This window comes from Furipterus horrens, unplaced genomic scaffold (genome assembly GCF_987537825.1).
Source record: "Furipterus horrens unplaced genomic scaffold, mFurHor1.1.pri manual_scaffold_9, whole genome shotgun sequence".
Taxonomy (NCBI): Eukaryota; Metazoa; Chordata; class Mammalia; order Chiroptera; family Furipteridae; genus Furipterus; species Furipterus horrens.
In genome coordinates, this window is record NW_028327179.1 from 3,926,674 (window position 1) to 3,949,988 (window position 23,315).

Consider the following 23,315-nt stretch of genomic DNA (forward strand, 5'->3'; position numbering starts at 1 on the left):
GCCTCTCAGTCCCCAGGAGACTCTAGGACAGTGGTTCTCAACCTTCCTAACGCCGTGACCCTTTAATACGGTTCCTCACGTGGTGGGGACCCCCAACCATAAAATTACTTTTGTTGCTACTTCGTAACTGTAACTTTGCTACTGTTATGAATCGTCATGTAACTATCTGATACGCAGGATGTGTTTTCCTTGTTACAGAGTGAACATAATTAGAGCAGAGTGATGAATCACAAAAACAGCATGTAATTATATGTGTGCTTTCCGATGGTCGGTCGACCCCCAAAGGGGCTGCGCCCCACAGGGTGAGAACCGCTGCTCTAGGAGCTGTATCTATCAGGTCGTTTATGCCTCTGTCTTGGTTCTTAAACCTTACAATTACTGTGATTTTAAACAAAAATTAAATTTTGAACAAAACATAATACTGACTTTTGCATTAAGTGACCTGGAAACGCAGGGTTAGTTTGGCAGTCTCCAGAAAGACCCTGAGAACAAAGCAGGAGACACACACGGGGAGGAAGGGACACAGCGGGGACGGGAAGGGAAGTATTTTCTGCGTGTTTGCATCGTCGGGGCTGCGGTAATCCCGGAGAGGCTGCAGCGTTGGAAGGCAAGCGGGCGGCCGCAGCCTCGGTGGCCGCCGAGTAAAGCACCTGCCGCCGATGGCAGTGCGCGCGGGTGCCCCTCGCCCCGGACGCCGAGGAGGGGTCGGGAGGGGCCGCTGCCGCAGCGGCTGTGCACGGGGGTTTCCCCACCCGGAACGCGCGGGAGGGCCGCCGGACGCAGCGCCTCGGAGACTGCCGGCCCTTGGTCGCCCCTCCGCCACGGCCGCGGGGCTGAGTTCAGCGCGAGTGCCCGCGGGCACTTCCATCGGAAATCCGCGCCGGGTTTTGGTTGCAACCCTGAAGGGGCGGGGCTTCGTGCTGCCTTGGCGCGCGCCAGGGCCAGGGGCGGGGCTTGCCGCCGGGGAGGGCGTGGCCACGCGGGCCTGCCCCGGGGCCGAGCTGCGCAGCGGGTGCGGAGGGCGGGCGCTGGCGGCGGTGGGGGGCCCTGGGGGCCGGTGCGGGGGGCAGGGCGCTGCCGGTGCCGCTGCGGCTGCCGCCCGGGGAGCGTCCGCAGGGCCCGGGACTCTCCTCGGGAGGCGGCCCCGCGCGGGCAGGCGTTGCTGGGAGCGGAGGGCGGCTCGGCCGGGCTCGGGAGCGTGCGCGCGGCGTGCGCGTGCCGATCGGAGGCCGCCCCGCTGCCTTCCCTCCCGCTAACGGGGAGCGGGATCAGCGCCTCCGCGGCCCGCGGCCCCGAGCCCGGAGCCCGCCCTGCGCTCCCCTCCCCGGAGGGGACCCGAGCGGCCCCACGTGCAGGCCCGGCGGGCGCGCTGTGCGGGACTTCCTAAGGCGGAACCTCGGGGTGGTAAAGCACGTGTCTGTCTCTGCCCCTTTTACTTTTAGGGTTTTGGCCACACTGGGCGAGGGCACACCATCCCCACTTACCCCTTCGCGCCGAGGAAGCGCGGGAGAAAGGGTGAGTAAGGAGTGACAGGGATGGAGGGAGCCAGGGCTGTGCGGAGACTGAGCAGGGGACCCCGGGCCCGGACCCGGGGCTGCCGCCCCGCCCCGAGATCTGGGGCCCAATCCCACGTTTTCATCGGGAACCCACGCCCCACCGGCACGGGCCACATTATCCGAGTTCAAGAGCCTGTCCAGGCCCACAGACAGTGTGCAGCGGGCTGTGAGTTTGCCCTTGCCCTTCCGTCTTTGGAACCCGGCCTTTACCTTGAGCCCCGCCCGACCCCTGGGACGGTGCTGTCAGAGAACCCTGTCCTCCTTGATCATTGATGGGAAGCATCCCAAGGATCTTGACATTTTAAAAGGGGACTCCTGCTAACAGTCTTGCCGACCCCGAGGCATGAAGTTAATAGAAGTATCAGCTGTGTTGAATTTCTTTTGGGAACTTCTCTCAAGTCTAGGGGAAGGTATTTGGGGGAGCGAGGCTTTTTTGTCTTGACTTTTTGCTTTGTTACCCCCTCGCCACCATTCTGTTCACTTCTGAAAAGCTGCCACGCAGCACGTGGACGTCTTCGGAGGTTCGCCGTGATTTTCAGTGTGGTCTGTTTCATTGGCCCGTTTCTGGGAGTCTTCCATCCCTCTCCACCCCTGCTCTCCTGTGGGCACAGTGACTCCCGGCCCCTCCCAGGAGGTTGGGAGCTCTATAAACACACGGTTTGAATTAGTTCAAGTTCAGGTTAGACACAGGAAAGAACAGGGGAGCCCTCACCAGGGACAGGCAGACAGGAAAGCTGGAACTGCCCCCACCCCACCCCCCGCCTCCTGACATGGGCCCCCCCGTGGCCTGGACCTGCCTGTTTATTTGTTTGAATCAAGTGGCAGGGGACCACCTCATTTACTTTCTGAGAACCCGGAAAATAGTTGTTCATTGATGATGGGTTCATTCACTGAGTCAATAGGTATTTATTTATCTTTCCACACGAGTGGGGTGGTAGAATGACCTAGGAAATGGCTATTTTGGGTCGGGCCTTCACCAGTTTAATGTGGGTTTTCTGAATAGCTGAGTGCTAAACATACAAGGTCTTGCCTGTCCTGCTGATCACTGGGTGTTGGGTGTGTCCTGTCCCGTGGGAGAACAGCGTTATTTTTCGGGCTTCCTGGTACTTTCTGTAATAAACTTTGAAAGCCGACTGGCCGTGGTGATTTGTGTCCTGTGATGAATAGTATAGCCATTTTCCACTGTAATTAATATCTTGTGCCGGTATCGTAATTAGGCGAGGAGGATCTTTTGACTCGTTCCATCCAAATGACCTAAGATTCGGAAGGTTGCAGAGTGTCAGGGACGCAGCACCGAAGGAAATAAATGCTAAAGTTCACACGTGTGGGTTTCTGTACACGTAACCTCATTTTTTATCGAAGTGAAAAGGTGTCTTTTTTTCTGGTTACAAAAGTAAAAAAACATGATTTAAAATCGAATCTTGCAAGGCTCTCACAGGTAGAAAGTGAGTCTCCTCTAAACTCACCCACATGCTCACGGTCCACAATTTGGGTTTCTTTCTTCAGCTTTTTGTTTTGTAATTACATATTGCTATCAGGCAACATTCTAAGTTTCTGTTTTTTCCTCCGTGTTTATTGGCCCCTTACCACCAGTCCTGTTTCAGCCCAGCTCCTCCAAGGAGAAGGAGCGTGCCTTCTCTGTGAAGCCTTTTCGATGCGGGTTTGATTCCTGGGCTCTGACTTTGTTCGCCCTGCCCCTTAACCCCTCACCTGTCAGAACGCTGAGCACGTGAAAATGAGGTGGCCAAAAGCGGGCCCTGTGAGCTTCCTCCTTCGTTTCTCTTTCTGGTTACCCGTCTCTTTCTCAGGACTTTGCCCGTGATTATAAAAACAACCTAGTATTTAACTTTCCTAAAGGGGCGAGGTTTTTGCATTTTCACAGCGATCACCTATTATACCTAATCCTGGCGTTTCTGGAACAAGGACTGACACCTGACACGCCCCCTCCCCCGCCCCCGTCTCATCATTCCACATTGGCCTTGCCTGCGCACAGAGGGTCAGCGGGAAAGCTAAAGGGACCCGTTTCCATAGCATGTTCAAAGCCCTGTGACATGGCTTCCAGAGGGAGGATGACAAACTCCTGTAGGTGGCCGAGTGCTTAAAGCTAGGGTTTCTGTTTCAGAAATGTCTGTGGCTTATAGGAATTATAATAAAAATGCTGACGCTTCATGTCTGCACTGTCGCGCTTTTGCCAAGGCGTAGGTTTAATAATACAGCCAAGCTGAGTATTTGGTGTCGCTCATGCCGCTCTAGAAGCCAAGATGGCAAGTCCACGAACGGCTGAGTTCCCGTGGCTAAGGAGCACATTTTGTCAGCAGATCAGCAGCGCATCGGCTGTACTCCATGGCTGTGGCACTTCTATCATCCGTCCTCGTCCCTCGGATTCGGTGTGATGTTTTATTGCAATGACAGCACACCGTGAAGGAGCACCTGGTCAGGAAAGCACAGTTCCCACAGGTGTTTTCCAGGGTCATGCTTCTTGCACATTAAGGTAGAATAGTTTCTGTTCTTCGTGATTTGTGTGTGTGTGTGTGTGTGTGTGGAAGAAAAATATTCTTAAAAGCCTCATTTAAGAACCCTTTTTATTCCAAAAATTTATTTCTGAGCCCATTTTTGTTTGCAATGACAGGGTAATTATAGGAATAAAATAACAAAGAGCACTTCCGTTTCTAGGTTAGGACCCCCGAGCTTTTTACCCACGGAAAGCCCGTTAGCTACGAGTGGTCCTGCGGACTCTAGCCAGCGTTGATAATAGTGCTTTGGCGAATAACGTATTCTGAGTTCCCACCCGGAGTGGCCTGACCACCTCCCCCTCCGCTCTGACGTCATTAGGGCCATAGAAATACCCCGGAGGCTGTCATTCCTGGGCAGGCCGTGGCCCCGCTCGGCTGTGTGACCTTGGACCCAGTGCCCCCTCTGTACAGTGGGGCCCCGACTCATGACCGTCGTCAGATGGAGTGTCTGTCCAGTCGCACAGCATCGAGCACAAAGTCAGTCCTCAGCAAACAGTTTCATCTTCTTTCCTGTAGGCCCCCCCCACAAGGACAAAGACTCCCCGTCTCTCCTGGCCAGGATTGGAGGCGCCAGAAGGGGAGTTCCCCACAGACTCTGGGACTTGGTTGTGGGGACAGGGGAAGGGATAAGCGGTGAGCTGGGAGGGGGGTGCCAGTCTTTTCTCAGTGTGCAGCTGCAGGTCAGTGAATCACGTGACTCAGAAAGAAGCACCTTTACCTCTGGCCTTTCGGTTGGTCTTTCGTCAGCTGCTCTGCTAGGGACTCTGACCTTCCTGCCTGCGTGGTCCAACGATCAGCTCTTATCTCGGTCGCTGGGAGGCTGCCTGAGGAGCTGTGCATTTCATTTTCATTTTTTGGAATGGGTGGTACTTAGTAATAGATGTCTGTACCTCACTGGGATCTGTTTTTCTCCTGTACTCACAGTCCACTGCTACCTCTGTGTCCTTCCATTGGCCTGTCATTCATTCCACTTTGAAAAGAGTTTGGTTTTACTGTGTGCTCTGTGCATTGAACTAGGCATGAAGGGGAAAGGCCACTGTCCTTGATCAAGGGGCTCACAGTATGGCAATAGACGTCGCCGCCGAGTCGTGTGCGACTGGCCACGCTGGACATGCGTGTGAAGGGGGGGCCCCCAGGAGCTCTGGGGCCCTGAGGGACGTGCTACAGGGCTGCAGCGGGGTCTGTGTGTGAGCTGGGCCTCCGCAGCCGAGGAGGCGTGGGCAGGCTGACGAGCGGAGCGCGTTTCCGGGGGGGCTAGTGGCACAAGCCTGTTGGGTGTTGTGAGAGTGGCGTGTTTGGGGGCACTACACGCAGGCAGTTAGGTTAGTGTGGAGGGCAGCGTCGGGAGGGACAGGGGACGGACTGCTGATTCTGCGCCCGCTGTCCACGCCACGGGCGGCAGCGGCCCACTGAGCCCTGCGCATGACACGCAAAGCCACCGACGTGGTGCGCCGGCCAGGCTGCGGGTGGGCCGCTGTGGGGCTGGAGGCCGGAGTGGACAGTCCATTCCCTGGACGATGGCAGGCCGGGAGCGCAGACGAGGGGTGCGCAGTGGGGATCCTCTGAAGTGAGGAGGTTCGGAAAGAATATTTAGGAAGCGGGGAAACTGGCTGGTCCTTGTGACCAGATGGAAAGGGAGTGGGAGAGTGGGGACTTGAAATGACTCTCAGGTTCCTGGTTAGGGAGAGGGGATGGAGAGGAAGAGGAGGCGGGTCTGAGGGAAGCCGATGAGCTGGGCTTGGTCACTGATGGGCTGGTGGGCGCGGGCCTGTCGCTGGTGGGGAGGGAGGTGTCCAGGCGGCAGCTGGCTGCGGGGTCCTGGGGAGTCGCTAGGGCGGGCAGGGGGGAGGTGGGGAGCTCCGGGGGCTGCATCTGGGGAGCAGGGCAGGGCCTGGCCCGTAGAGCAGGGATGTGGTGGGAGGGGCTGCCCAGAGAGCGCAGAGCAAGGGACGAACAGGAGCCTTAAGGACACTGAAACCCGAGGGCCGCACCCAGGAGGGAGCCGGAGGGAGGCCCAGGGGAGAGGCCCGAGGGCCTGGGCGAAGGGCCCAAGGCGGACTTGCAGGCCAGGGGTAGAATTTCACGAAGTAAAAACCAGTGACAAGCGCACTGCTCTGGCCCCGGCTGGTGCGCGGAATGAAGGGAAACCGGGAAAGGGAAAGCCCAGCCTAAGGCCGGTCCTGCCGCCGCGGCCCTGCAGCGCAGCGGGCGGGAGCGTTGCCCTGGGCCTCAGACGGCTGTGGCTTTGCGTCCCGGCGCTGGGACGTGCCTGGGCTGCAGGCTCAGTCCTGGTGGGTGCGCACACGGCGGGCAGGCAGTGGGTGCTTCTCTCTGGCGTCAATGGTTCTCTCTCTCCCTTCCTCTCTAAAAGCAATACAAAAATTAAAAAAAAAAATGCAGTGCTCTGCATCAAGCGTGACCAGGATCATAAGGTGCTCGTTAGAAGCCGTTGGTTTCGTTGGAATGGTGGTGGCAGAAGCTACTCTACCGAGGGTGACGCGTGACCGAGGGTGAGCGAGTGGGTAAGGAGGCGGGCAGGTGAGGGTCGAGAGGCCTGCTCGGCCCCCCCGCCGCGATTCGGGCTGCACGCTCTGCAGTCCAGAGCCCTAAAAGCTGTGCAAGGGCTGTGGGCCCGAGACCCCTGCCGCGACGTCACGCCTGTGCTGGAGGGGGTCCGTGTTTATGTGCTGAGGACAGGGAGCCCCATGGAGAGGGGGGTGTGGGAAGTGTCCTCGCCTGTCCTCACTGTCTTTGATTGTCGTGGCTTCCTGTGGATGAAAATCGGGTTGTCCCTTCGTTGGCTTAATCCAACCTAAAAAAAAACCAAAACCAACCTCAGACCTGACCCACCCTTGAATGGCCTGTTCACACAGTTTGTTTCTGGCCCCGAGGTCCACTGCTGCCCCCTCTGCCCCAATGGGGCCCTTCTGCACACGTTATTCCAGAACCTAATCCAGTTGGGGGTGGGGGAAAGGTCCCCTTTCTCTTATTAAAAGTTGCAAATTTTCACAGGAGTGTCTGCTGGGAGACCAAGGGGAAAACAACCACACCAAACATGAAAAATTGTTCAATTTAGCCAACACCCATCTGCTCCCTTCAAGGCTGTGGAAGCCACAAAGATACAGAGGAAGGGGAGGGCGAGGGGGACGGGGCACCTGCCCTTAATGACCCCCCAGGCCCGTGAGAGGAATGGCTGTGCCAGGAGCGCCCCGTGTCCTGCGTGCTGGCCCCGAGGGGTGCGGGGTCAGCCGGGCGCAGACAACGGACTTCCCCGTGTGTGGTCCCAAAGGCTTCCCCGAGGACGTGACGCGTGAGCTAGGGCTTGCTGGGAGTTACAGAGCAGGTGCTGAGGTTCAGGAAGTGGGATTGGGAGACTAAAATCGCCCTTGGTGGCCCTGCGATGGCCGCAGAGATGGTTCGAATTCCCCACCTCCTCTCCCTTCTTGTTCTGCTTGGCGTCTTGCAAGGTGCCTTTGTCTTAGGGAAAAAGATGTTTCTGCTGGCATATGACATGCCAGCAGTTTCCCCTTTCATGTTACAAACTTCCTGTGAATTTACGTCTGCTGGTTTGTCATATATGGATGACTAAAACAGATCAGAGCAATTAAATCGGCACCTCTGCGGCTGATGTCCAGGTCCTGATGTTTTTCAAAGCACCCCAGGTGCTCACAGGGCAGCCAGGTGCTCAGCGTGTTCTCAGGGACGGGGCGAGCAAAGCAGGCAAGCACGCGCCCCACAGATGTTCCTGTGTGACGCTTGCAAAACCCCACGGAACTCCTGCCCGGTTTGGTAACTCCTAGCATGTTCTGGACTAAGAATACCCAGAAGGTAAAAGTATACGTTTTTCTCTTGTGCAATAAGTCCCAAAGATTTAATCTTTGCCATTTTATCCAAAAGTTTATCCCGAGAGCTTGGTCTTCATCGTGGCACTTTGACACACACACTTTTTTATATCTTTCTGTTGAAAAATGTTTGTAGCATTTACGGTCAACTTTTGAAAAATCGTCTTGCTTATAGCCGGAGGACGCGTCATAAACCCATTAGCCGGTTCTAGTTTGGGAATCTTGTACAGCAGACATTTTTTAAAGAAGGGAAATGTATGTAATGCCTTATCCTGTATTTTTGGGTAATTTAATTTCATATGATTTTTGCATTATGGAGACCGACAAATCCACAGCATCTTGGCGTTCTTTTCTCCGCTCTCTCGGGCAGTCTCCCTGCAGGCGTCTCTCTCCGGGAGCTCCTCATCTCCTTCGCCCCACACTGCCTTCCCTGTCTGCGGCCTGAACCTCATTTCCTCCCTGTCTTTGGACTCAGTCCGTCCCCCTCATGTTGGGGATGCGGGGGCTGCACGGGGCAGGCAGGTGTCACGAGCCGCAGCGGGGACACGAAGAAGCGTTTTCCTGAGGCTTCGGGTGGACGGCAGTAGTGGGCAGAAGGCTGGAATGGGTAGGAAGGGGTTACCGTTGCCTCAATTTTTCAATAGACTACTTAATAGATTACTGCTTTAATGGACTATTTAGAAGATTACAATTTTAATAGACTATTAAAAGGACTACAGTTTAATAAACTATTTAAACGATTACAGTGGCCTTAATTTACTTTAATTTTTTCATAGGCATTTTTTTTACAGCAGTTTTAGGTTCACAGCAAAACTGAGTGGACGGTAGAGATTTCCCATCTTCTCCCCCCACCCCCCCACTCCATGCAGCCTCCCCCATTATCAGCACCACTCAGCAGAGCGGAGCATTTGTTACAACTGATGATGGGCCTCTGTTGACGCATGATTATCACCCAAAGGTTATAGTTTACATTGGGGTTCATGCGTGGTGTGCTGGCGTGGGTTTGACACATGTGTAGTGACATGGGCCCACCATGACAGCGTTGTCCAGAGTACTTCCGCTGCCCTGACCGTCCCCTGCGCGCCGCCTGTTCGCCCCCCGCCCCCCCCCACGCCCCGGCCACCGCGGCCTCTTCCCTGTCACCGTAGTTTTCTCTTTTTCAGAATGTCCTAGGGTTGAACTCAGACAGTCTGTAGCCTTTTCCCTTAGTTTTTAGTTTGCCTGATAGAGCAGCTTATTTACAAAGCATTTTAAAAGTATCTTTTCTAAGAGCTTATTTGTTTAGCCAGAGTTTTATTCTTGTCAGATTCAAATGCGAAATGACCATTCAGTGTTGTTATTAGGGCAGTTCGAAGCGCGTCAGGAACCGACAGCGTGTATTTTCGGTGCGTCACACTGTGTCTCGTGTAGGGGAGGCACTCGGTCTGAGCACATGGGCTGTGGCCACAGTTAGGGGGTTCACGGTCAGAGGCCTTCTGGTCTGCGTGACTCAGGATGTTAATACTCCAAACATTTCATTCAACCTTTATTTTAAAACTTTTAAAAAATAGGCATTAATGATAAATTTCTAGACATTAAAGTGGTTGTGAAAAGAATATGGAATGGAGTTAGGGAGATTTTTGTTTAAGTGCTGCCTCTACTGTCAGCTGTGTGAACATGAGCTTCTTCTTGTCTCTGAACTTCGTTTTCTTTTTGGGGAAATGGAGGTATGTGCTTCGTAGGTTCCTTCTGAGGACTGGCTGAGCTGTTGGTAGGAACCCTATGCCAATTTAACCCCTTATCGAGATGCAAGGAGTTATTTGGTTAATGAGTCATACCGGGTTCCAGTCTTCAACTCTTATTTTTTTTAAGTTTTGTAGACAAGTAATAAAGGGAAATAATGATTTGAGGTTACAAAGGTGATATAGTAAGTCCTTGCCATCGTTGATATTTTTGGAATTGCTTCAAAACGATGGATAATGAAACCAATCTGACCGAAGGCTAAATGACAGAAACCAAAGTTAAGTTCCTACAGGATCTCATCGATGTTGTAATAGGATGATGTTGACCAAAATGTTATTCGAGGACCCTTTGGACTTCTGAAAAGATTATTTAGCTGTGTCTGAGGAAAAATGACCATCTTTTATCTGAATATGTCCAACTGATGGAGCCTGCTTGTGCCTTGTTATGTTACGGAAGCTGTTCACTTTGAGGTGTTCTGCCTGTGTCGGCTCCAAATCACATTTATTACCTCGTTGTCAGCTGGAGATGCTCGTCTTCCTTCCAGAAGCATGAATTATATTGCCAAACTCTGTGGAGAGTCAGAGACAATATTTCCTGTTTACGGTAAGAAGAGGTGAGGTTCTAAAGCTCTTATGACCAGTCTCTGTGTGGTTGAAGCCATGGGGGCCAGGTAGGGTCAGGTAGACACATTCTAGGGGAAGAGAAAAAAAAAATAGTCTTGTTGAAGGCCTGAGGCAGGCGATCTATTAAATATAATTCTAGTTCCAATAAAAAGTCCCTGTAGTTTAAAATACGAGAGCGACGGCCAGTGGCACACGGATGAATTAAAATTACAGAAAACTTGACCTTTCTGAGTTTGAGACGTGGTGACGGTGCTTGGCTCACAGTAAGTGGCGCAGTCATTTTCAGTCTGTTCAGCTGACACCTATTATAGCGCAGCCTCAACTTCTTGTAGCTACTTCCTTCTGTTACCTTCAAAAGACATCATTTCGCCAAAGAGAGAAAGATGGCCTGTCCCTTGTCCCGGGACGCAAGACGTAAGGACGACTGTCCAGCGCCTGGCCCCTGTGGCAGGCGTGGGGAGCCCAAAGGGAATTGTCACCGCCGAACGAGAAAGGGTGCACGTGACTCCTGTTCAGTGTTAGCTGACGGGGTTATTGAGGAGGGAGAGAAGGAGACTTAGGGAGCCCTCTAGAGACGGGTGCGGTCACTCGTGGGCTGTGTGTGTTTGGGACGCCCTGACTTCACAGCAGCCACACACAACGCCCCTCCGAAGAACGGGACTAGGGGAGGACAGGGGTCACGTGTGCTGGAGACTGGCTTACTGGGTAAGCGGAAGTATGTTTGTATGCGAATCAGCTTCGAGTCTGGGCACCCCAGTGCTGGGTAAGCTGTAGATCGTAGTCGGTGGTCTTTGTGAAAGTCGTGTGTGACTCCCTCACTCCCCTGCCTAAAGAGGCTGTGGCTTCAGAGGCCCTTTGGGTAAGGTGAAAACGTGCTTAACCCGGCCCGAGGGATCCTGGTTCACCGGGCCCTGCGTGCCTGCCTCCCCAGCGGTTTTCTCCTGTTTCACTCCGGCCGTAGTGCGCTGCACGCCAGGCAGACTGAGTTATAGACAGTGCGTTCTTACTTACCTTGACCTTGGTTTTAGTTTTTTAAATCTGCGTCATACTTTCTCATTTTATGGCTGCAGCTTCAAGGCTCAGAGGCCACTGCCCATCCTAGGTTGAGCGCCCCGGCTACGACTTCCCATAGCACAAAGTTTATATACGTATTTGTCTGCCATGGCGCAGTGTACTAGACCCTCACCGAACAGCTGTTGAATCGGCATGGTCTGGATTGGCTGGGAGAGAGCAGAGAGATGGAATTGAACTGACCTCTGAAGAAAGGGGAGAACGTTCAGGATGTCAGGTATGGCTTGGACGAAGGTGTGGTAGAAGCACCGTTGGGCTTACCTGTAGGACCAAGAGAAGCTGCCTGGCTACAGTAAGGGGCTGTGGAATAAGTAGATAAACTGAGGTTAAATCGTGAATGACCGAAACATTAGGCCGCGTCGTCTGTGAACAGTAGGGAGGGGTGACTGAAGGGTTTTTGACTGGGGAGTCGTATGGGCAAACTGTGTTTTAAGAAGATTAATCTGACTAGTGTGTAGGATAAGATAGAAGGCAGAGGAAATAATGAGAAGTAGACCCATAGGGAAACTATAATTTTTCTCGCAAGGCAGTGAGGATTTTTACTCTGATAATTGTAGAGATGCTCAGAAACCACTAAAGAAAAGAGTGAAAATTCTGCCTTGCCTAAAACAGAATAAAATTAAAAAAAAAAACTATATAGAAAAGCTAAGACAAACTAGGAAAAAGATCTGCAATTCGTAGCCTAGGAAAAGGGCTATTTTCATAAATGTGTAAAGAAACAAAAGGAAAAAAGACGAGCGATGAAACGGAAAAGCAGAGCTACGAAGGCCACGCGCAGACATAACGAGAGGCCTGCAGAGCACAGCTTGGGCAAGAGGCCGTGCTTCGGACGTCACATCAGCAAAGGAACACGTTCTGCAAACACCGTGTGTTTTTGGGGGCGTGGAGAAATAGTCAGTGTCACCGTTGCGAATGGATGTCTGAATTTGCCTTGGAACCAATCTGAAAATAGTCATCAAACCTTAGAATACACATGCCATTTGATCGCTATATCCTGCGCATCGTGTATCGGTGGGAAATGACAGATACTTAAGGGTACTCCTGGCAGCGATGGGAGACAGCTGACATGCTGCTCCGTAGGGGACTGGGTGGGTAAACTGTGGCTCACGGAGTGGAGGATTCGGTAGTTGTTTACAACAGTGAGGCAGTTTACATACACCTAAGCTGAGTCATTATTAAGTCAGAAAAGGAAGGTGTAGACCAGTGGATATTAGTAGATTATTATTTTGGAGGTAAGTAAATTAAGATACTGGTTTCTTGTATAGGCACAGAACATCTCTGGAGGGAATTATTTAAAAAAGTGGAAAATGGCTCTCGGGATTGGATCTTGGCGGCTGGAGAACAGGGTAGGAAGTGAGTCCTATTTTTTATTGTACACCCCTTCTTAGATACTTTGAATTTTTTATTTTACAGAACATTTAAAAGAAGAGATACAGGGTGTCCCCCCAAAATGTATACACCCTTTAACTAATTATAATGTCGGTGTTTATTAAAATACATTTCCTTTTCAAAATGTAGTAGAATCTACAGACTAACGTTATTTAATTGTTTGTCAACGCCTCTTTTCAAACCGACGTCCGTGCCTGTCCAGACACGGCTGACGACGCGAAGCCACGGAGCCGCGGACCTCACGAAGCGTTGCGTTTGGCGTTTGCGTGCGCTCCCGTCCGCCGGCTGCTCTCAATGCTGCGACCATTGCGGGCTTCAGAGCGTAGGCTTTGTCTTTTAAGTGTCCCCATAAAAAGTCCAGTGGTGCGAGGTCTGGTGGACATGCAGGGTGTTCTGTGAAACCCCTTCGTCCTGTCCACCTGTTGGGCAACATCTCACCAAGGCGGGATCTAACATCAGGATGGCGGGGTGGGGGGACCTGTCTTGCTGTTTCGTGAGGTCCGCGGTTCCATGGCTTCGCGTTGTCGGCAGTGTCTGGACCACCACGGACGTCACTTTGAAAACAGGCGTTGACAAAAGTAAATAATGTCTGTCGATTCTGTTACATTTTGAAAAGGAAATGTATTTTAATAAACACCGACTTTATAATTAACTCAAGTGTGTATACATTTTTGGGGGACACCCTGTGTATTCAACTCAAAACGTATTTCTCTATTACATGTAGCCAATATGTATTACAATGCATACTGTATTGTAGATGCAATAGAAAAATGTATTTAAAAAGAACCTCCCAATGTTTTAAAAATACATATCTGATCAGGGGTTAATATCCAGAATACAGAGAAGCTCCTATCACTCAACAAAAATCCAATCCAATTAAAAAATGAGCAAAGGGCTTGAATAGACAGTTCTCCAAAGAAGACATACAAATGGCCCCTACGCACCTGAAAAGATGCCCAAGGTCACCCATCTATAGGGAAATGCAGAACCGAGCCACAGTGCGGTACCACCGCCTCACACTCATTAGGACGCCTGTTACTAAAAACAGTCAGAACATAGTGGGTGTTGTCAGGGACGGAGAAGAACTGGAGCCCTGAACACGCTCAGTGCGCGTGTGGAACGGCGCAGCCGAGAACAGCCCGGCGGTCCCTCAGACACGGAAGCAGAGTCACCACACGACCCAGCAGTCCCACTCCTAGCGGCCCTGACACCTGTGTTCATAGCAGCATGGCTCACGGTAGCCGAGAGACGGGGGCCACCCGGGTGTCCGCGGGGGGCTGAGTGGACAAACAGAACGTGCTGTGGGCGTACAGTGGAGGGCTCCTCAGCCCTCAGAAGGAAGGGAGTTCTTGCACATGCTACATACAACATGTATGAACTAGGACATTATGATAAACTAGTCACAAGAAGACGAATCCTGTAGGGTTCCATTCACATGAGCATTTAACTCATCGGGACATAAAGTATCCGAATGAGGAGGGCCAGAGGCCGGGGGTGGGAGGGAATGGGGAGAGTAGTTCTGTGAGTATGAAGTCCCCCTCGTGCAAGACAGAGTTCTGGGTGCTGTCCGCACAGCAACGTGAATCCACGTGTCACTGCTGAACTCTGTACTTAAAAGTACGTACACTTAAAAATGGTTAAGATGATAAGTTAGTATCATGTATTTTACCGCAATTGAGGAAGAAATATAATCCCTCCTCTTCCCCTAAAAGAACCCTGTGGTGGAAATAGGGGAGATGAGGGGGCAGATGGGCGGTGGAGGTTCAGACTATAATCCAGAATGAGGTGCAGGCAAAGCTTGGCAGGGCACATGTTGGGGGTGCGGGTAAGGGAGATAGATCATCTGCCTGTGGTTTCACAAGACAGGTGGTAGTTTGAGCTGGTGTCAGAATGCAGCATTGATGGGGTGGAGAGGGATAGAATTGCTAGGCTCACGGGGGTTCTGGGATGTGGTAGTGCAAGGAAAGGCTCAGGGGGAAGGCGAAGGCACCCTCGGATCAGAGCAGGAGGCGACTGGGAAGGACGCGGGCCCAAGTCTTGATGTCTGGATGCGGGACCACGGACTCTGCACCTCGCCTCTGTCTGGTCCTGAGAGTGGAATGGAGCAGCATCACGGTTTATATTTTTAAGAAGGATGTAGGCAGGCAGGGTGGGCAGTAAGGGGGTTACTTAGAAGCCTGTGAGAGATGCTGTGGGGCTCGTAAGTGGAGGCCTTTGGCAGTGTTGTGCTTGGTTGGCTGTGGTGGCCGTGAGTTGTCAACCAAGATGGTTTGGGTTCTGTCTGAATACGCCACTCTTTGCCCAGGAAATTAAGATGTGGTCGAAGAGGTCTCAGGGGGCCTTTTGGGAGCGTCTGTGGCCAGAGCTAACGAACCAGGCATAGCTGTTTTCTTCTTGGTTTTGTCTTAACGCTGTAAAATAGTGTCCTTTTGCTGTATGTGTGTGTGTGTGTGTGTGTGTGTGTGTGCGTGTGCGCGCACATGCATTCGTGAGCTCTGGGCGCCGGCATCTTCGTTCTTGGCGCTGGGTTTTACTGTCTCCCTCACGGTGAGAGGGAGGCTCGGGGTTTTTGTCGTCTTCCTCGTGGCCCCACTGTGATCGTTTGGGGTGTAAACCACTCACACTCCTCTGGTCTGCCCGCTGCGTACTTCTCAGCGAGCTCATTTCGCTTGGTTTGCTCGTAGGGTGGCCGCGTAAGTTCCTCTCCCTGTAAAAAGCCAACACGTGGTGTTTCGTGTCAGTGGGGCGTGGACCTCATTGTGCCCCGCTCTTCGTTGTCATGCACCCAGTTTCTGTGACCTTGGGGCGGAGACCGTCTCCCTAAACGCTCTCTTCCACTCGGCGGAGCAGAAGACGTCTAGTCCACAAACAGCTGGAGGTGCTGTGCTCCGAGTGCTCCCCTGAATAAATCAGAGCACCGTATGAATTCATTGGGCCTCATTGGTTTGTCTTGCTGATTTTTCTGTCCTGCTCGGAGAGGTGCAGTTAAAAAAAAAAACAAAAAAAAACCGAGGAAGTGTTTTCTGATCTGCTTTACTTAGTCAAAGAGGTCAGAATGGAAAGAGATATTCCCAAGGATTGCTGCTTGATCGTGGAATAAGAATAAATTGGACGAGTGAGCTGTCTGAAGTGTGGTTCTCCCAGGGAAAGTTTGCCATCTTATTAGCATTGATTTGCATATCGCTTACTTTTCACACCTTTTATGTGCTTGGACCTGAAGATAGACGTCTACGTTCGCTCCTATGCGAAATTGAATTATGTGGTGATATCAACTACCTAGTTATTATCTTTGCTTCCGGCGTCTGGGACGGAGGAGTCTGGTAGGTGAGGAAGTGCGCTCTGGGGGCCAGCCGTCGGTGCATGGCTCATCATGGCCCTTTGCCAGGCACGTCTTTTTGTTCCCAGGCAAAGGGACATGGGTTTGGGTGAGCTGGGGGAGAATTAGTCATGCCGGCAGGCCCCGGCAGTGGCAGGAGGTGGCCGGGGCGGGGGCGCTGCTCCTCCCAGCTGTGTATTTGAGAAGTAGAGCCTAGGAGTATGGTCCTGAGTGCTTACTAACTAGATAATGTAACTACCGCCGAGAAAGCGGTCTTTTAAAATTAACTGCAGTTTTTGTTTTAAAAATGGGGTTGATTTTTGAGGACTTTGTTCGGTTTTTATATTTGCTGAAAACATTACCTATGAAGATTATGCTTTAAACCCTGGGAAATGTTTTTCTAGTATCAGCTAGACGGTTGTGGGAAATGTTGCACTTTAAAGGTCGCGCTGCCTCTGCGGCGGTTCTGATTTTGCATGTTATACACATGATTGAATTGGCGTAGCTCCCCTTTGAGCATTTAAAGATCCAGGTCAGAGATGTAGCGGGGAAATGGCGAAAGGGCAGGGTGTTTAGGAACGCACGTGTCTCCCGGCTTCGGTTTCGGCGGTGCAATGTCAGATCCCAGAGCCAGTGCAGAGGCCCCGAGGCCCGCGGGGACAGCTCTCATTCTGTTTTCCTGTCATGGATGTAGCGCCTCTCTTCCTGCTGTACCCCCTGCCCCTTGGAAAGTCCCGAGGAATGAGCAAGCCTTGATCACTGGCCTCTCATGTAGCGGGGGGATTTCACCGTGGCTCAGAAGTCGCCGTGACTTGCATTGGAGTGCTGGGTGATTGATTGCAGCTGGGCCGTGAAGAGCTCGTCCTGCTCTGGGGTCACTGAGGTGGCGAGTGACCGCCAGGAGGTGGCAGTGGGGACGGGTCATCTGGAGTCAGCGCTGCTGCTGACAGTGTGACCTTCGGAGATGACTCAGCTCCTCTGAGCTTCAGTTTGTAGCTTTTAAAATGGGATGAAAACAGAGTCAATGTGGGGGTTGAGGTCATTAGCATAACAAAACCTTATTATAACATAAATATAGTGATATAATATTTTAGACAACACAAAATAATGAATACTGGACTGAATAATTAATTTCATTGGTTTCACAATAAAATTGTTTTTTATATATTTTTTCCAATTCCTGTTTTCTTCTGAATTTAGAGATTTGATAATTTGTGGAAGAGTACTTTTTTGACTGACTTTGTGAGTTACCCATCAGGCTATCTTTATATATATATATATATAAAGAAACAAAACCTCACTGTCCTCCTCAGAGCCCAGATGCGCCTCCCCGCTGGGAGAGCCTGCGTTTCTCATTTTCACGTTCATCGTTCTGTGGGGAGTAGTGGCGGTCCCTGGGCGGGCCCCAGTTTGCCGGGCCCACCTTTTTGAGACCTTACTCTCCCCCCCACCGCCCCTTCGTGGCCTGGTGGCCTTGAATATTGTGAGAAACCTTCCCGTTTCTGTTCCCAACCCCGATCAAAGGAGAAGCCATGGTTTTGCTCTTGATCCTTGATATAAACTTGAGTCGATGTCTTATATTCACTGATAGGCATCTGTAGTCTGATCAAGAAAGCAGCATATTTGAGGCATGAAGGGTAGGGGTCAGCATCGGATTCTCATGAGACCCTGAAATCCTGTTCTTTTAAAAATTTGCCTCTTCAGGCCATGGAGCTAGGCTACGGTTATGTTATTCAGGATTCCTGAATTTATCTCTGGTAAAATCTGGTTATAAAAATTCTGTAACTGAAGGATAACATGGTTATCCTAAGCCTTATAGAATGCTATAACTTGCTTACATCCATCTCTGGATTTTGGGTCAAAACACTTAATGATCTTTCCGTTGGAAATAAGCGGCAGTGGAGAAGAGTTTGTGTTACTTGTCACAGTGTCGGATGACAATCAATACTCTCTTAATTTTGCAGTAAACTGCGTTTGCTGGTGCTATTTTTATACAGCGAAGCAACAGCCTTGCAGGAAAACAAGAACGTTTAATAATAAAACATTCAACTTCATTAAAAACACATACCTGTTCCACCCCCTGTCAAGGCGTAATGACACCCTCGTCCGTATCGGGCAGAAATCGGGTCGCCGTCAAAAGTAACTAAGAAATGAGTATGAAGCAGGAAGAGAGGCGCTACATCCATTGACAGGAAAACAGAATGAGAGCTGTCCCCGCGGGCCTCGGGTTCTGACACTGGAAATATGCTCTCTTGCCAAATGAAAAAATTGCTTCAGGAATAAACAGGTTTCTGGTGAAATGCTCCAAAGTCCTCTAATTACGTTGTCAGGATTACAGATAACTACCTGGCTGTGTCACCTGCGCGACTGTTTAACTTGCCCTATTGTTGGCTTCAGGTCCACGTTGCCTTTCGATTTTGCTTAATGATGGCACTTACGCTTTTCTGTTAAGTAGGGAAAAAATACAGAGGCTGAAATCCACATTCCGTGGTTATTGCAGATTAAAGCCTACCCGGTTTCTCCTTGCTCATTGTTAGCATTCACTAGAATTTTCCTCATTCTATAAAAAGCCATTCACTATCCTGTTCATTGTTAGGGTAAACTAGTTTTGCAGAATTGATGGCATTTTCACAGCTGGAATTTGGGAGGCAGCCTTCGTTGTAAATGCTGTCCAGGGGTGTCTCTATGGAGATGAAGGATGATTTCCAGGAGCAGGGTGTCTGAGCCACGCGCAGAGAGGCCTCGTGTTGTGCGTGGACTTTGTTCCCGGTGCGTGACAGCCATCTTGGCGGCGTGAAGGTTTCATATCGCTAAGGAACCAAACAGAGCGAAGTTAAAAGTAAGGATGAGGTCCAGTCCTCACATTCTTCGTTTATTCCCTGTTCTCTGGGCTGGCTGGTGTTCCTACCGTCTCACCTAGGACACATGTACCTTTAATATCATAAAAATATTCTCCTCTTCTCTGAGGAATCTATCAAACATAATTTATCCTTGTAGCTCCAACATTTTAATGAATAAAATTTAAACATCACAGAAAAATTGTAAAATTTTTACAGTGAACATTTTTACCTCCGCCAACCCTCCTTTGTAATTCATTTTTTTCCCAGCTTTTCTCCTGAAGTTATTTCTTGCAACTGCAGTTCTTATCTTTCTTTTTTTCCCCCCTCAATGACGATTATATAATTTATTTATCTGGTCCAGTTCTGGCACTAAGTTATATTTTTCTTTTGTCCTGCTCTTGAAAAGAAATTCTCAAAACACTCCAATATCAGGAGGTATGATGGTCCCGGCAGAACAAAACTGTCACCCTGAACAGCAGGTGTCCCGGCGCCCAGAAGACGGGCTTTCCTGGTGTCATTGTCCGTGATGGATGCCCTGAGTCTGTTAGCCTGTCTGGGTTTGCTATTGCTGCTCCTCTTCTTTAGACAGTGACGGATGCTTTCCTCGAACAAATGCCGTTTATGTGATGATCGAGCCATTGTTTTCTAACTCATTACATAGAATGTATTCAGACGCTCGTTTTATGCTTAAAAAAATAGGTGTGGACATTTTGAACCTCCAAAACGCCCTTCAGGGTTTCTCAGAGGAAAAAATGGTGTCTCAGGGACATTTGAGGTCATGTTCCCTGGTGTGTCAGTTCGGCACAAATAAACTCATCAAAATTCTTAAAAAAAAAAACCTGGGGCTCAGAAAGATGAGGTAGTGTGTTCAAAGTGACATGACTGAATCGTGATCTGAACTGAGGTCCATTAGATGCCGCTGCCCCCCGAGAGGGCGGGGGCTCCTCTTCCACGAGGCAGGGGTGGGGCGGGGCGGGCGTGAAGGCACCCGCATGGTGTGCCCTCCCCGCGGCCCAGTTCCCAGGCATGTAGTAGGTGATCAGGAAATACGGGTCAGGACTTGGGTGTCTGGTGTGCTTGGGTCCCTGCTGTCATGTTCCTTGGTACTCGTAGTTGGATATATAGTTGGAGTGTGTCAACAGGACGTGGGTTTGGCCGTCCCTTTGTGCACGCCTGTGTGATCGGAAGGCGACATGTTACAAAAGACGTTGCCATGTAATTTATTATCTTCCTCTTGCTGTGAAGCCTCCTACACAATTTTTTAATAGTCTTCATAATAATTGAGAGGACTTGAGGGGTGTTTATCTGCGTGGTTGCCATGGATGAGTGATTGTGCCTTTATTACAGGATAAGATACAAGCAAGCTTAAGAATAAGTTAAGGTGAATTGACGCATGATCAAACCGTACCCAGGCGTGAGCGGAAAGAGGGGCATTTAAAGGTCAGGTCAGTACGTGGCAGAGGCCAGTGTCACCGAGAAGCCTTCCCTTCCCGGGGCCGCCTGCCAAGTGGCAAGTAGGACTCCAACAAACTCGGGAGCTTATTGGAAAGTCTTCTCTGTTTAAGAAGTTCAACAGTGAACCAGGTGTGCCTCCTACTCAGGCAGTTATTTTCTTGGGGGCAATATTTTGACCTAAAATGACCTGTGTGGTTTCGAGAAGAATGACGTGAAGGAGAACAAGGGCTCCCTTTTGCCAGGGATGATGCTAGCGCCCCGGGGTCACTGCTTAAGAGAAGTCTTCCCCGAGGCGGCAGATACCAGGGCTCATTAGTATGGTAGACGTAGACATTTAAGGTGTGAGGAGAAGGCCAGAGCACCCCAATAATTCTTGGGCAATGTATGTAGAGAAGGAAACGCATTAACCTGAGCACAGTGGAACTCCATACTTACACCCTGACATGGAAGTTAATGTTCATGTCTTCATGTATGCAGGCTTTCTCTCGTATTCTTGGCACCGTTAGAAGCTTTTAGAAGTGTTTTATTGTCATGAGGTATAGGGGTTCTTACAGTTCAGGCAGGAAAGGACTGGGAGGAGACTTCGGAGTGACTGCCTCTTGTTTTGCCCTTGGCCTAGGGCAGCAGCTGCACCCCTGAGACTGGCTGTCCCCCCCACCCCACCCACCGTGTGCTCTGAGGTTGTCTCAGCAGAAACACGCTGGGACTGACTCTGGTGTGGGGGTGTGTGGCTGTGGAGGTGATGGGGCTGCAGCTCCCCCCTCTTTCCCGGTACATGATATGTTCTTGTGTGTGACCTGGGTGGTTCCAGCTTTTTGTTTCCCTTTCAAATGAGCTGTTTCCTAAAAGCAAAGTCTCTTCTCTTTTCGACACTTGAGGTCTGTATCTCTTCCTGGCCTGAGCGCTTTCCTTTGCTTCAGTGTCTGCACACAACCTGGAGACACCACAGGAAAGCGTACAGCCGCAGAGCGTGCTGGGCACAGGGAAGACCTCAGACATTGCATTCAACACCTTTCCTTCGATGGGTGAGGAAACCGAGGCCCGGCAGCGAGTCCGTAAGATGGGCAGCTGGGCCTCGGCCGCGCGGGGCCCCTGGGTGCCATTCCTGCGCTCTGTCCGGGGTGTCCCAGCCCCCGACGGGGCAGCACTGTGGGGCAGGCGTACATGGGAAAGAAGGGGAGGGTCAGAAGCCTTGGAATCTGAACGTGTGCCACTTGGGTTAACGTCTCCTCTTTCCCCAGCGCACGCTGCAGGCGTGCGTGCTGCGTTCCGATGGGCCGCTGTAGGGAAGGCGTCCTTAGTGTCCGTCCTGCAGGCCCCCTCGTTATCAGCGAAGGTCCGTGTGTGCAGGGCACGAGGGACAGCAAAGAGGGGACGGGATCTCTTTACTCCGTCACATGTTCGCCCCTTTTATTCCAAGAACGACAGAGGTAGAGAGGCATGTGTGCCAGTTTGCACCTGTCCTGTCCTTTACGCTTTTGAGCCTAATTCCCCAGGTGCCAAGGCCTGTTCGACCTGGTCATTAAAATACATTTTGACGTCATACATAAGCAAGCCTCGGTCTGCGTGTTCATAGCCAGGTTGTGAGCTCCCTCACTCCTAGAACAGGTGACTGTCAGTGGGTCGTGATACGAATTGTCAGCGTTTTTTGTTTTTTCCCCGCCTGTTTGAACTGAAGCGCTTACTATGGGTGAGTGAGAAGGAAAGAAAGAATTCCCAAATCCCAGCTGCCGAGACGTTGTCAGAAGCGCACAGAGTCCCGCCCCAGCCGGCCCGGGTTGCGTGAAACCCAAGCACACGGCGCAGCGTGTCGTCGGCTGCGTGAACAGCAAAGTCTCGCTCAGTGGTTTTGTTCTGCGTAGAGCAGCGGAGACACTGGCCTGAGGGAGCGTGGCTTGCTGGTTGTCGTGGGAACGTGTCAAGGACTGACCTTTGCCCCCTGGGATCTATACAGTAAAGTGACTTCTTAGGACCAACTTCCTTTTTTTTAAATGTCAGAAACCAACTGAAGTTCAAATTAACCATTCTTAGCATCTTGATAAGAGTGCCTTTTTTTTTTCAATCTCTCTGGGTGTTTGTTCAATGATAAAAATAATACAAATAAGATTCTATTCTAAATACTTTTATAGATATATACATTTATATAGAAAATAGAAAGTGTTTAGTAAGAATTTTCAGATGGTGGAGAGTGATTTACCCCTCAGTTAACACTGCAGGACAGTTACGGTGCCTCCACGGTGCTGGGACCTGCGGTCCTTCTGTTGCTCGGCCGTCTTTAGCTTTCGATGGCTACCCCCCTCCTATCACCCTCTCGTCATCACGGGTATCATAACAGGAGCCACCGAAAAGGGAGGGCCTACTCTTTTCAAGGGCACAGTGTGGGAGTGTGTCATTTCTGCTCATCTGCCATTCATCAAACCTAGTCACGTGATCACACCTAGCTGCAAGGGAGGTGCACAGCCACTGATGTGTCTCCTTGGAGCTTCTGTTACTGTGGAAGAGAGCAGGTGTGAGGGTACGAGGAGCCTATCCATCATAATCCTTACTATTTTCTACCTAATTACTCTGTGAGGAAGAATTTTCCACGGACGTTATCATGCGAACGGGAGCTACTGAAGAGGGTTAACCAGAGTGAATGCATTTGCCTTTGGGGTTTGAAGTCAACTGTACTCCAATGGTTACAGGGATGAGCGTGAAATATATTGAGATGAGGTTGCTCTTCCTTGACTCAGGTTTTCTTGTGCTGCTTTTTGGGTCTTTTCTTTTTCCCCGTTTTTGGTATTTGTGTGAGACTTCATTTCATACTTGTTTTCTGTGTGTTTGTAGGCATGGCGCAGTCTTCAGGCTGGGTGAGAAGATACTTCAAGGCCTTCTGTAAGGGCTTCTTCGTGGCGGTGCCTGTGGCAGTGACCTTCCTGGATCGGGTCGCCTGTGTGGCAAGAGTGGAGGGAGCATCCATGCAGGTGACAGTTCATTCTTAGAGCGCAC

The 23,315-nt window shown here is 50.9% G+C and overlaps 1 protein-coding gene across 2 annotated transcripts in view; it reads left to right on the forward strand.

Moving 5' to 3' along the window:
- The first annotated feature begins 957 nt into the window (after window positions 1-957).
- The window catches only part of IMMP2L (inner mitochondrial membrane peptidase subunit 2), a 578,935-nt gene continuing 556,577 nt past the window's right edge, over window positions 958-23,315 (forward strand). The window contains exons 1-3 of one of the 2 annotated variants that reach the window (XM_090287782.1): window positions 958-1,012; window positions 1,443-1,515; window positions 23,154-23,290. In XM_090287782.1, coding sequence (XP_090143908.1) covers window positions 23,156-23,290 — 135 coding nt within the window. In that variant the 5' untranslated portion in view covers window positions 958-1,012; window positions 1,443-1,515; window positions 23,154-23,155. Of the gene's footprint in view, window positions 1,013-1,442; window positions 1,516-11,450; window positions 11,545-23,153; window positions 23,291-23,315 lie in introns of those variants that run through there. The other variant, XM_090287781.1, reaches the window with a different exon arrangement.